This window comes from Berghia stephanieae, chromosome 1 (assembly GCF_034508935.2).
Source record: "Berghia stephanieae isolate SIO BIC M18660-M18661 chromosome 1, UCSD_Bste_1.3, whole genome shotgun sequence".
NCBI classification, from domain to species: domain Eukaryota; kingdom Metazoa; phylum Mollusca; class Gastropoda; order Nudibranchia; family Aeolidiidae; genus Berghia; species Berghia stephanieae.
The window spans coordinates 128356718-128371717 of NC_088360.1; the positions used below are offsets into that span (position 1 = coordinate 128356718).

A 15000-nucleotide genomic window follows, 5' to 3' on the forward strand; every position below is an offset into this window, starting at 1 on the left:
TGGGGTTTTTTGGTGGTTTTTTTTGGTGTTTTTTTTTTTTTGGTGTTTTTTTTTGTGTGTTTTTGTTTGTTTGTTTATTTATTTATTTATTTATTTTTTTTTTTTTTTGCTTTTTACAATCGCAACCAACTTTGTAATACTAATATACCACAAGATTTATTTTTTATCTGTACTGACAAAAACTACCACCACCACCATAACAACGGCTATCACCACCACCGATAAAAACATCACTATCACCACCAACACCACAACCACAACTGCTAATACCACCGCACCACCACCGCAACTGCTATCACTATCATCACCATCACAACGGCTATCACCACCACATCGTTGTCTTCGTCCTAGTCGCCATCAACACCACCGTTATCATCGTCATCGTCATCATCATCAACATCAATAAAGTGTTATTATTACTATAATGCAGGCTCATTTCGATTTCTCTCCACAAACCAATTAATTAGGATATACATTGTAACATTCAAACTTAATACTCTTGCTCGTTCCTGACAAATTTGTACGTGAAGCGAGATTTCGATTTTGTAATAAAATATGTATTAAGAATTTAAAAAAGGACCCCCCCCCCACACCCCCCCCACACACTCACACACACACACACACACCCCACACACCCACCCCCATCCCACTTTTCTTCATTCCTCTCTAGGAAAAAGATCTGATAATCTGAGATTTGAAATTAATTACGGATCTGAGGTATTCTATTTTTTTTTTTTTTTGTCGTTCCATGTAACAGAAATTTACAGTATCAAAACAGCACTATATAGTTACTTTAAAGGGTGAGAGTTTGGGGGAGGGGGGGGGGTCAGCATAGATTAAATTTAATCATACCATCTCCTTTTGAACTTGGATAATAGACACTCTTTATGAAAACAAAGGGATATATTATGTATTTCGATTCCGAGTTTAGTCGATATCTGTTTTTTAATAACCCAACTGTGATTAAGTAACCTGGTCTATTTGGTCTGGTGGAAAGTATTTAACAAGAGACAAGTGTCCTATCAAAGGGGTGGCAAAAATTGTTACTATATGACGTGCTTGCTCGTTCAGAAACGGGAATTTCCAATTGCTTAAAATAGATCCTGCTTACTTACGACCAACGACGGCCACTGACGAAATATGGCGGAAAGTGGTGGCACCATCAAAACATCAACAGCTGACTGATATCTAAGTTTAGAAACTTGTTATCAAAATTAATTGTTATTGCACAACGATTGCGAGCTCAGCATTTATATAATGATTCTAAGGATAAAGTATGCTTATATACCGGTAGGATATTTTGATAAGGAACATTGGAAAAGACATATTGGAAGAGAAAAAATCACCACTACCGCCGCTCATTACACTCTACTCGACTGCTAATTTTGGGAGAAATTTTAGCAGAGGACAAAATGTCAGCAATTTAACCAGTTATGCAAATATGATTTCCTTAAGGCCGCTTAAGGGGAAAACACCTTATAATGATTTATTAGTGATGAATCGGATACGTTTGATATGAAATTTGTGCAGATCTGTTTTAGTTTCAGTTTCAACAGAGTTTGTCGTTTGTGGAAAGAGTGTTCGACCAAGTCTTAGTGCATAGATAGATAGAGGCTGAAGCTGTTAGTTTGCCATTGCCAACTCTAAAAGTAAAAGACTTTATTGCCGACGCTCTAAATGTAAACCATTAGAATCTTTGTGTTTATCGTGACTCAATTTTAGTTGTAGACTAAGGCAAGGTTTGTTGAATTTTTAAAAATTATTTTGTTCACGTCACACCAACTGACAGTAATAATAATAACGTCAACATGGATATGGATCATCTAGTGTCAATGTTTGGCCCTGACAGTGACAGTGAAGATGACTCTACTGTTGCAATGGGAGAGCTACCTGCTGCTTTGCCGCCAGAAGTAAGGAGATGCATTTAAATTTAAGTAATAGAATTTAGATTTTTACATAATTAACATACGTATGTTGAGAAATGTCAATGCTCAAACTTAGCCAAAAACAAGGAGGGTCAAAATAGTTTTTTAGGCCTTAGAACCATTATTAGGCCTATGGACCCGGAGTATATCCCGGTTTAGAATTTATATAGCGTGAACCGGAAGATAGTAATTACTTGCTAACCTTTGGATAGGATTTTAGTCTATTGCAAAAACTCAGCTACCTAATCTCTGCTAGGTGGACAGGGGAGTCGGAGAAAATCACCTGGGATCAATCTCGGTTCCCCTGCTTTGAACGGAGGGCTCTACCAACTGAGCTATCAGGATCCCCAAGGAGAGTCAAAGTCCCACTTTTTAAAAAGTTTTCAAAAAAAAAACCAATATAGGCTTACATGGGGTTAGGCAGAGTGGAATTTAAATCTGACCACAAAAATTAGGCATGGACAAATCATATTTCATCTCATATATCATGTGCATTTTATGAAAATCACTTAACTTAGTCAACACTACAAAATGATATTATTTTTAGAAATAAATAAACATTCAACAGTTTATTTTTAATATTGTGTGAATGCATTTACTGCCCAATTCAGTCCCTTGATTATTGACAAAATAATAATTACAAGGATAGAAACACATGAGGCTGTCATCAAAGCGTTGCGGCTTGTGTATGAGTTGAGTTGGTATGATTTGTGTTTTTGGGTCACTTATAGAAAATGCCATCAAGCCTTGAGAATTATTTTACATCTAAATTGCCCTGATAACAGTATTCACTGCGTTGGACACACCTAAGGAACACGAAATGGATGACAAACAATTCCACTGGTACTAACTGAGACCAAGAATTTTTAAAATTTAGATATTGTTATAATCATAATCAGAGCACTAAAAGCTTTAAAGCCAAAGCTTGGTATTAAACCCTTCAACCTAATATTGATATTAGTTTTCTTTGTGAAATCACTATTTCTAATTTGTAATTGTAATCGAGGATGATAATAAATAATAATAATAATAGAAATAATAATAATAATAGTTGATAATAATGATAAAATAATAATAATAATAAAAATAGTTGATAATAATGGTAGTCATAATAATAATAAAACATAAAATAATAATAATAATAATAATAATAATAATAATAATAATAATAATAATAATAATAATAATAATAATAATAATAATAATAATAATAATAATAATGAATAAAAGTGAAAAAGGATATATTTTTATCAGAATGCCTGAGTTGCTAGCATGCCAGTGTTTTAAAACTTCTATATGCCAGTATTTTGGCATGTTGCAGCACTAACACTGATCAAGACAAACTTACATACTTTTTTTTTTTTTGGCTCTTACCAAAATGTAACAATATTTTCTAGTTTTCTCCTGCTTTGTCCCTCATCTCTAGTGGTGTCTTGGTATACATTTCATTTGACTGTTGAGATATTGATTTGTGTTTTACCTTTACTGTATGGCAGAACTGCATGTTTTTATGTTTAATCCATTTGGTGGGATTCGTATTCAAGGTTGTAGGTTTGTTTCTATGGGGTTTTTTTTGTTTGTTTGTTTGTTTTGTTTGTTTGTTTTTTGTTTCTTGTTTTTTTTTTGTTTGTTTTTCTTTGTGGTTGAGTTCTCTTTAATGAACTGCTGGCACCCATGTTTTGTAGTTGTGTTAATAATGAGAGATATACACACACGCCTGTAGGTTTAATTTTTATGTGGTTGTCACATTTAGTTGCCATTGATGGTTTATGATGAATGAAGAGGACAATGAATCCCATAGCTATTTTTTTTTCTTTCTTTTTATTTTTTAGCATTTTTAGGGGGTTTCAAAGTGTCTGTAGCTGACTGTTAAAATGGTGATGCCATACTTCAAAATAGTTCAAAGAAGAACATAGTTTTGTGGTAATCGGTTTTGAAGGATTTTTTAACGACCAAATGTCTGTCTAGTGTTTTTTAATTCTAGTTAGATGAATTGTCAATAAATGTCATTGCGTTAAAATTTTATAGACTAAGACTTAGACATAAGATATACCTCAACTAAAAATAAAAGTCATTAACATTTTTTTTTTTAATTTATGGATAAAAAAAAAAAACGATGGCTTTAAGTTTAAGATGAATTTTTTAAGGTATTTGATAGCTCATCAAATAAAATTTTATCCCCGCAATGTAAGGTTTCAAATTAATAATTATATAAAAAATATATGCATTGCAAGCAATCTGGAAAGTATTATTATTATTATTATTATTATTATTTTTTTTTTTTTTTGTTCTTTTGGATGCGTACAATGACAGTTATTCTTAGTCTGAACAAGTTAGTTGATTTTTTTTGAGAAAGGGAAACAGAAAGGTTATAGTTATGAGACATTGAAATAGACAGTGACGGACCATGAAGATTACAGCTAAATTATAAGGGAAAGCAGAAGTGAACATTTATGCTGTGTTATCACTATAAACACAAAGCAAGTTCTTGCATACTTAGTTTTTAAATTATTTTTTTTTATTACTTGCCGAACTATTTCATATTTTTAATCATAGAGCAAAATTGAACTAGCCCTTAGAGCTTATTGGAATATAAGTCATGCCTTTAATTTATAAGATATTTCTCTTTACAATTGCTAATTCATTTTGATTATAATTAAAGTTTACATTATAGTATCATAGTATCGAGAAATTACTTCACTCAATATTTTTCACTGAATATTCTTTCTTTCTTACTCTTCTTTATATATTTTTTGTGTGTGTGTGTGTGTGTGTGTGTGTGTGTGTGTGTGTGTGTGTGTGTGTGTGTCTTTCTGAACCCGATTTTCTACTCCTGCCTTGTCTAGGAAACATTTTATTTTCTATTAGTATAAGCCGCACAGCTGATCGACTCCTTGTAGATATTTAAAACAGATGTCCACTTACATAGTTTAACATTTGAGGCATTTCTTCATTGTAAGTGTAACTTGGTTCTTGTAACCATATCTAAGCTCTAAAATATAGATAGTTATACAGCAAATACGTTTTTTAGGTAATCTAAAATCCAAAATTTTGAGGTCCACTTTAAATCTAAAATTTACTGGCACACGAAATTACACCATCATTACTTACATCTCTTTTGTACCTCTCTTTTCAGGAAGAGGAAGGCAATGTTGAGTATAAGGTAAGTTGCTTCAATACTTTAGTATTATTTAGTATTTAGAATTATCCGCCTTTCAAACCCAGCTGACTTGATTGGCCATTTATGTGGTCAAATTTCAGCAAGGAAAAAGCTTACTGAGTTTATGCTCTATGAGTTGTATGATCTTATACTTTTAATCGTCCAAAAAATTTACACATTGGTTTATACCTCAGTGCCAAGTCAACATAAAGCACAACAAATAACATCAAAAGTATCATCTCTGCCCATTGATTCTGATTTTTGGATAGTCTTTAAGTGTCCTTGTTCAATTGGTGTTATTTTTGCTTTTTTGATATCTTCACAGAAATACATACATATTTTTCATCCATTTCTGTTTTTTTATTTTCATATCTATACCATTTGCTCATCATTTAAATTTTGTCAATATAATATGTGTCCAATCTCTCTCCTGTCTTCATATCGTCTTGTGATCACAAACTCACATCATAATGTGCTATTTTACTGTTGAAAATGAGGAAAATATTCTCTCAAACCAATGGAAATTTAGCTTAATTCAACTCGAGTACACCACTGTATAATGTACTTGAGGCGACATTTTAAAGGTCTCTTGAAAATGAATAATTTAAAACATTGAGCTTGTTTCTTTTCTCAGAGGATGTCAATAAATTATTGTGTTTGAAATACGACTCTAATGTATGCGTTGACACACATCATCACAATTCATTTGCTCGTTTTACATACATTTATATTACAGCTCAAACTGGATCCGTCTGCATTTCGTATGGAACACCTTGTCACCCAAATGAAATGGAGACTGGAAGAAGGCAATGGGGAAGCCATTTATGAAATTGGGGTTGAGGATAACGGTTTCTTGGCTGGTCTCAGCGACTCAGATCTGGAAACCTCTCTTTCCACACTTAGAAAGATGGCAGACAGGTAAGATTTGGTGGCATTGCTCTGCCACTCGAACATTCTTCTAAAAAGTAAATTCTCATTTGAGCTTTTATATAGCACAATATCCACTGACCATTCTCAAAGCACTTTATAAAGGGTCCCTAGCCAACAGCAAAAATCAACATGTAGGACGAGACATTACACCTGTTAGGCGATATTAGAATTTTTTTAACAGAGACAATGTGTCAACAGACAGGTACTTATTTTACATCTGAGTACAGTGAGAGATTATGAGTAGAGAGCCTTCTCCAATAACTCAGAGCGGGACTCGAACCCAGGACCTTCTGATCCGAAGACAAGGATCATACCACAAGACATAATAGCATTTGCAAATTACTTTTACTCAATATAATGATCTCCCAAATATAATGTTTTGGATTTTGAGGTGAATTAGAAATTATATCTAATGAATTATTATTTAGTTAGAGGTAAATCATCTTGTCAGATTTGCTTTTCAATGGCTTAGAATCCTAGTGTCAGTCTTTTAGGCAAAACTACTTTTATCATTTCTTTGGTTATACACTTTAAATATAGTCCAAATGAGAGTTTTAAAAACTGGAAATGACGGATGAGTTTTTGAGAATATTCATGAAAATCAAGTCCATTCACAAAAGCATGATATATCAAGATTATTTCCTTGTATCTTCCAGACTTGGAGCCTCAACGGAAATTCTCAGAGAAAAAGTGATAGATGATGAAGATGGCACAGAGAAAAAGAGAGCTCTGGAGGTCTTAGTGAGAAAAGTGCCTGATGATCAACAAGTAATTTCTATGTCTTAATGAGCTATCAATAAATATTCTACCATTTTTAAAAATAATTTTTATCACATAGTTATTCTGTCTTTTTCATGCCTCAGAATAGATAACAAAAGTTTAACAGAACCTATTATATGATAATAGCCCCTCTATAAACGTTCCCCTTCTCCTGATTCGTCAATCATTTTTCTTAGTAAAAAGACAACTCACAACATTTTCTTAAATTTTGATTTTATTTTTGATTTCTTAGAAATGAATTTTTTTAGCTTTGGAGAGAAAAGGGGGACATGGGCAGATGTTCTCTGATATGTTTTAAACAGAATTTTTGCATTTGTTCACAGTATACATTGGGATTCCTGACTGAAATATTCGTTATTTTCAATAAGCAAATTTCACTATCGGTACACTTCTAGGCATGATATGATGTTTTAATATGTACCTTCAGCCAAGGAATGAACAAAAAGTGAATCTGACAGTTTCAGAATCTGTTAATGAATATCTCTCACACCAGCTGCCATATTCACCTTTTGTTTATTCCTTTCATTGTTCCTGAACCCAAACAGTCTAATATTCACTTTATAATCAGGCATGGTGTCTTATTCTGTTCACAGTTTATAGATCTGAAGATTGCTGTACTCGGTAATGTGGAAGTTGGAAAGAGTACAATTCTTGGTGTCCTTACACAAGGGGAACTTGACAATGGTCGAGGGAGGGCGCGTCTCAATTTATTCCGTCACCTTCATGAAATCCAGTCTGGAAGAACCTCAAGCATTAGTTACGAAATTCTAGGATTTGATGGGAATGGAAAGGTTTGTAAATTATATTGTTTTTAGATTATGTTTTAAAAATTTATAGGAATTATTGTGGCTCATGTCTTATACAATGCATCCCCTATGCACCCACTCACACACACAAAGACACACTCACTCTCACACACACACGCACACTCACACACTCAGGTGCAATCACAATGAAATTACTTGGTTTTACTTACCAAATGTTACCTTTCTAAATACTATTACCATTGTCCTTATACAAGTTTTTGTTGTATATTGTAAATAAAGATCAGTCTTCTTTGTGTGGCTATGTGGTCTTGAGGTATGACACTTGTTTTCGGATCGGAAGGTTCTGGGTTTGAGCCTTGCTCTGCGCATAGTTGAGTCCTTGGAAAAGGCTCTATACTCACATTCTCTCACCATACTCAGGGGTAAAATGAGTACCTGACCATCAACACCGTTGTCTCTGTTGAAAATATTGTAATATCGCCTAACAGGCATCATGTCTCGTTCTATATGTTACGTGTTGCTATTGGTCAGGGACCCTTTGTAAAGCACTTTGAGCACGTTTAGTGGATATTGCGCTATATAAAGGCTCAAGTTTTTTTGTTTTTTTTTGTTGTTTTTTTTCCCTTGATACCTAGAACACCTTGTTTTATACAGAAGAATGAATGTGCTTTAATAACTTAATAAAACAATGGAAAAGTTAAAAACAATTTTTTTTTTAGAAATAGAAAGAGCTGCTATTCCAAATGATTTTGTAACATAGATTAACATACATTTAACAGTACACCTTAGGTGGCTTCTTACATTTTAGAGATATCAACCAATAACTTTACACAGAGACTATAGTTTAATATCTCTCCTCGACAAATTTTAATATCTCTTATTTTCTGTTATTAAATAGGATCATCACAGCATACAATGTTTACTTGTAAAGTATTAAAGAATTCTACAGCATTTGATTTTCTGTTTTAATTTCATAAATTAACAGGTTGTGAATTACAACGCATGTCGGACTGTGGAGGAGATATGTGAGAAATCCAACAAGCTGATCACCTTGATAGATCTTGCAGGTCACCATAAATATCTCAAGACGACCATTTTTGGCCTAACTGGAAACAGTCCAGATTTCGCCATGCTCGTAGTTAGTGCCAATACCGGAATTGGTAAGTGTTTGTGTTTTAAATTGAATGCTTTCATCATAAAAGAAAAGGTAATACTTATCAAAATATTTAACATTATTTGGTCAGTTGAATAGTTGCGTAGATATGTAGTATTCTTTTTAATGAACTTGGTGGATGGTAAATGTAAGTATAAGCAATATACACATCAATTTGGTGTTTTATTTAGTTTTCATCACCAACTTCTTCATGTAAATTTATGTAGGTTATGTATCTTTCTTTTCTTTTCTTTTTGTGGACATTACATTTTTAACTTCTATTTTTTTTACGTCAGCTTCACTTAAATAACAGAAAAGAAAGAATTGGAAAAAAATAGAGTAACAACAGTATAAAACATGATATAACAATTTTTTGACATGTTTGTGTTTTGATTTGGTCACATTTACTCTACAACTATTATGGTTTTTATCTATGCAAATCATAGAAACTCTTCAAATGAATTTGCACATGACCTCATTTCTTATTACAGCTGGCACCACAAGAGAGCATCTAGGATATGCTTTGGCCTTAGATGTTCCAGTGTTTGTAGTTGTCAATAAAATAGACATGTGTCATACATCTGTTCTGGAGAAGACACTAAGGCAGCTTGAGCAGATTCTTAAATCTCCAGGTGTCAAGAAAATTCCTATCAGAATTGAAACTTCAGATGATGCCATCACAGCTGCTAGTGGCCTGGATTCTCGCAAGTATGTATTTATAAAGTTGTAATAATAATTGAAAGTAGATATCTGGAGCACAGAAAAACAAATTCACTGTCTGTTTTGATACTCTGGATACGCCTAGTTTTTAATCACTTCTGATTCTATAGGATTTACATGTTTTGTGAGTCGACAAAAAAATTATTGTAAAGTCGTACAGTTTTGTTTCAAATTTGTAAATTAAGATGCTTTCTCTAATTTGATAAACTTTATTATTTTGCACCATTCTTCAAGAGCTTTTAGAACCACCTTATTTTCGTATGTATAAAGTCAGTGAAAATCTATCTTTCATTCATATCACCCCTGGAACATGATTCATAAGTCCTCCATAGAGGCTTTGTTTTCTCGACTTACTCTATTACGCCTTCAAGACCAAATTTATGTGGTCAGTTAATGGGGCAAGGTGGTTAATAAATTGTTTCTTATTAGAACAAAAAACAATATTCACGTCAAGTCTAGACTATGCTCCAGTTCAAAAAATAAAAACTATATATAAGTCCACAAGAACTATGTATGGTCCATCACAAGAATACTGTATGGTCCATCATTAGATTTTTACAACACGAATTAAAATGTGATTGAATTCCTTCATTTGCTTCTATTATTCTTTTCTTTATCAATGATCATAATATGGCAATCACTTTTTCAGAATCACCCCCATATTCATGGTGTCTTGTGTGACGGGTGAAAACCTAGATCTTCTGACCCAATTCCTCAACATTCTTCCGCCTGGCACACCTCATCTGGAAAGGGAAAAGCTTGCACAAGACTTAACAGAGTTTCAGATTGACGAGTTGTTTTCTGTGCCCAATGTGGGGACTGTTGTGGGAGGTATCATACAAAGGTAAAACTTTCACGGTGCTTTAGAAAATAGTGTATCAATATCAAAGTAGGCTAACGACCCAATTTCTTTTTTGAAACAGTAACTATCTGTTATGGTCCAACTCTTTGAATTTAGTTGTCACATTTTTAATAGTATAGTACATGCTGTGGTTTATGGACAGTTAGATAACTGTAGTACTTTATTTTACTGTCTTTATTATTTACATATATAAGGATTCTGCTCGTCTATACTATACAGCAAGGCTATTCATGTAGAGAATAACTTAGAATGATATATTGGTTCATTACTTTTTATCTGGATCAAATTCCTTTACCTAAACTACCTGCAAACTGAATCACTTAGAATTATTATAATAATTACATAATAATGAAATTAACATAAGATTTATTCTCCCTCAAAGTTTTATGTTTATCTGCCATTATTTATGTTCAATTCATCAGAGGTTCTATCAGACAAGGACAGCACCTCTTGCTTGGCCCAAGTGATGATGGTAGTTTTAGAAATGTCAAAGTCAGAACTGTTCACCGTAACAGACTTCCTTGTCGACTCATTCAAGCAGGACAAGCAGCCTGTATAGCCATAAATGATATTGGCAGGGAGGAACTTCGAAAGGTGAGATTTTCCTTTTTCTCTTTTGAAGGGATTTCCTACTACTTGTACTAGTTCTGAATTTGACCTTAATTTAATTGCCTTCTTCTTCCCAAGGAAGTATCGTAGGTAAATGTATGTAGCAGTGGCTCCTAAAAGAAAGTGAGAAATGATTTAAATCAGGAAAGTGTTCAACAGAGGATCAAAAGAATTCTTTGATCCCATGGTTTGCATAAGATTGAACTCACCTCACTACTTACTCACGCTTGTCTTTTGATTCTTGATGTCAGTCTCCAGAGGTATTTCTATGGGAGCATGCAGAGTGCTTCATTATAATTACTATGTTAACACAAAGATTCTGAGCTGTGAAAAGAAAATATATCTCTACATATTTTTAATTGTCTTTGCATGTTTGTAAAAAGTAATGAACAAAAGTGAATTTAACAGCTTCAAAAAAAAAAAAAAAAAAACACAAAATACCAAACATGGAAGTTAAGAATGTTCCGTGTTTGATATTTTGTTCTTTTCTAAAACTGTTATATTTACTTTTGTTCATTACATTTTACAACCCACAGCTTCTTCCAGCCTAGTGTCACTTTGACTTGCATGTTTGTTTACTTTTATCCTCAGGGTATGGTCCTTGTGTGCAAAGACTCGACACCAGACTGTTGTATTGAATTTGAAGCAGATGTTTATGTGTTATTCCACTCAAGGCACATAACAGTTGGTTTTCAAACAACTATTCACATCGGTACTGTGTGTCAAACTGCAGTGATTACCCATATAGATAGGGTAAGTCAGTTTCTATTTTCTAAGTGTAATGTATAGTATACAGCTAAAATAATATTATTCATTTCACAACTCTGTAAAAAAAAAATGTTCTCATACTTTCAAGTTCTGTTTCACTTTCATGGATGTGACGACGTTCTAATGATTTTATTTTAAAAAATATTTTGATTTAATTCTTTATAAAATATAAATTAAACTCCTAGTTGAATCATTTTTGTCTTTTTAAAAGGTTAATAACTGAAAATAAACTTTCCTTATATTCATTAGAAGGAGAGAAAAAATGTGGTATTTTTATTCAGGCATGCAATTGAGGCGTTATTATAACAGGACTTTCTTATACTACAATTGAGTTGTATAACAATAACAAGAATGAATATCTTATTTACTAGGCATTATATTATTATTCCTTCGATCCATTGATTTTGTTTTGAAAATTAGCTATAAAGCGTAGTTTTCTTATGTTTAAGAAATATATATTTTATTGCAGTATTGTATTGCAATAAGTTAATGACATTTATAACATTCTGCCATATAAAATTATATCTTCTTACATCTCTTCACATGAAGTGCAAGAGACATCGGTAGTCTTTTCTTACCATCAACATCAGGCTTAATAATTCAGAATTGTGATCTGTAGTGCTTCAATACCCAACATTTTCTTTTTAAAATCATTTTATCGTCTCTCAGTCTTGATAAAAAACATATATTTGAAGAGAATTTATTTTTATTTAATCTACCTTTTCTTACTATATCTATATATCATATAATATATATTCCTTATGCAAAATATATTATAAATTTTTTATATATTAATATTAATTTTATAGATGCACTTTTACTAATACAATAATTTACTTTTTATTTACTATAATGCTTTATGAAATTTTGTCAATATATATATTATAACACTATTTATTCATTTTTGTAATTCACATTTGTAAAACCAATTTCCTTTTGATGAATAAATTTATTTATTTTGATTTTAATTTTTTTTTATCTCCCTTCTAGCCACATATCAAAACCAATGAGAAAGCTCAGGTCACCTTCACTTTCAAGTTTAAACCGGAGCACATACGTGTTGGGTCAAGGTTGTTGTTCCGTGACGGCAAATCCAAGGGCATGGGAGAGGTCACAAAAATCAAACCATATGAATATGTTAACCGCTGAACATTGTATTTCTTTCTGTGTAGAAAAGATATTTAATGATATTTATTCACAACGCATGTGCTTTTTCATGTCATATCTTTAAAATATGAACCCCCAGTTAGCCCACTCCCATTTTCACATGTTCATTGAAACAAAGTAATTTCATGGAGCTTCTTGTGATCCCAATCACCAAATCTGATTCACCAAAAGTGATTCTATGTTTTTATTCACGAATTGCGTTTTTTAATACAAGTTAACTGTGATGTGTTGAGCAGTTTTGTATTCAAAACAGAGAGAGAGAGAGAGAGAGAGAGAGAGAGAGAGAGAGAGAGAGAGAGAGAGAGAGAGAGAGAGAGAGAGAGAGAGAGAGAGAGAGAGAGAGAGAGAGTATTTATGTAATATTTCATTGTTTATTGTTATAATGATAGTAGGGTAAAACCATTTCCTTAATCTTTAACTGTGGGTATTAGATATTTTAATACCAAAACAGTCCAAAACCATCACATATTGTTTAAACAGTCAATTTTTGGATGCTGACCTCACCTTCCAGACTATCATTTCTGTCGATCCTGTTTCAAGAAGAAGTTTGTGTATTTTTCTGAATATGCAGGTTTATAGATATTGTTAACAATCTTTACTAGTCATGGAAAGATTGATTAACAGATTAAGCTCTTGTCCATCTGGTTTGCAGATATTTCATTTATTTTAAGTGGGGAGATGGGGGGGGGGGGTAATAATTTCCCATCCCTGTATTTATTGCTTTCCTATAATCTAATTCAAAGTGACTCTACTTATTTAACTGACAACTGAAATTTCTTTTTACCATATACACTATAAATAGCTCCAAGTTGAACATATGGTCTCATAACATCCTTTTTTACACCCTTTTGTATTTGGAGTTTTCTCTCATAACAGCTTATAGAAGTGTTCAGTGAGTCAATATAATGTATTGCCATTCATTGCCAAAGTCCTTCAATAAACTGATTACTTTTGTTGCATTTCAGAAACATATATTTTTGTAAAAGGTGTGGCATTATTTAAGCATTATACATCCATTTTTCGCTTGATCGTAGTGAAATTTAATCATAAAGCAGCAAAATAGTTTGTTAGTTTCATTGTTTAAATGTATGTTAATGTATTTAAATTTTGTACAGTTTGTAAATTAGGTATTTATATAATTATTCCATATATCAACTGTTTTCCCTTTTTCCTTTTACATGATATTATTTACACGTTATTTTTACAATTTTAAATTATGTGATTAGTTTCTTTTACTGATTTGTTGCCTGACAATTGAATTGTTTGTTTTTTTTTTTTGTTTATTTCATTTTGATTCACACACCTAAGCCAATGTCAAAAGACTTTTACCTGTTGTTTCCCACATGATAGTAGACTGTTACTTTCATTCCGTATGAAAACTGAATCTCTGTGCTTTCCTTACTTTATAGTAGATTCTGTAAACTCCCTGTGGATTTCAATATTTTTTATACTAATGCCACTCCAACATATGATTGTGTTTTAACAAACAGCATGGATTTGATTAATTGATTTTTTTATTTTCGATGGCATGTTTTTATGGTATTAAAAGAAAAGCAGTTGGTGAATCTTTGAAATTATTTTTTTTTAACAAAAAAAAAATTAAAGACAGCATTTGATTTTTAAAATGATAAAAATTCAATAAACAAAACATTTTCTAAGCATATCACATAACCGTCCACTGCCTGTCTCCTTTCTCGTATTATATTCCTATGTGATTTGATTATTTTAATTATTCAATTTAGCAGTTTGATTCTTTCTTTTACACTTTTAGATTATATCATGAATTTTATTTTCATCCAATATATGTTTGATTTGTGTTTGAAATTCATTCTTGAAGTAAAAGTTTGTTTTCAATTTTGACAATATCAAAAAGAAAAGTCTTTTTTCTTTCAAGAATGGATGTTTCACGGAGTATTGAAAGTTGTATCTTTTTGGATGAAACAACTGTCCAAATCTCCCATCTGCCATTATTGCTTCTTTTTGTTTCTTTCCCCTCTTTTTTTTTGGGCAATCTAATTAATAATTTTTTATTTTTTTTTTATGTAACAAGATCTGTTTTTATTTTATGCTTCAGCTGATATATTGTCAGGACCAGCTGCCTTTCCTTTTTGTTTCTTGATGACCTTTTTTTTATATCTCAGCTTTGCTGGGTTCCTTAA

The 15000-nt window shown here is 32.1% G+C and overlaps 1 protein-coding gene across 1 annotated transcript in view; it reads left to right on the top strand.

Annotated features, from left to right (window-relative positions):
• The first annotated feature begins 1122 nt into the window (after positions 1–1122).
• LOC144963115 (GTP-binding protein 2-like) overlaps positions 1123–15000 on the top strand; it is a 19912-nt gene continuing 6034 nt past the window's right edge. The window contains exons 1-11 of the mRNA XM_078896772.1: positions 1123–1910; positions 5062–5088; positions 5822–6003; positions 6672–6783; positions 7389–7586; positions 8548–8722; positions 9207–9423; positions 10085–10279; positions 10720–10891; positions 11498–11659; positions 12665–15000. The exon at positions 12665–15000 is cut by the window's right edge and continues 1750 nt beyond it. Of these exons, the coding sequence (XP_078752898.1) occupies positions 1809–1910; positions 5062–5088; positions 5822–6003; positions 6672–6783; positions 7389–7586; positions 8548–8722; positions 9207–9423; positions 10085–10279; positions 10720–10891; positions 11498–11659; positions 12665–12823 (1701 nt within the window). The 5' untranslated portion in view covers positions 1123–1808 and the 3' untranslated portion in view covers positions 12824–15000. The remainder of the gene's footprint in view (positions 1911–5061; positions 5089–5821; positions 6004–6671; positions 6784–7388; positions 7587–8547; positions 8723–9206; positions 9424–10084; positions 10280–10719; positions 10892–11497; positions 11660–12664) is intronic.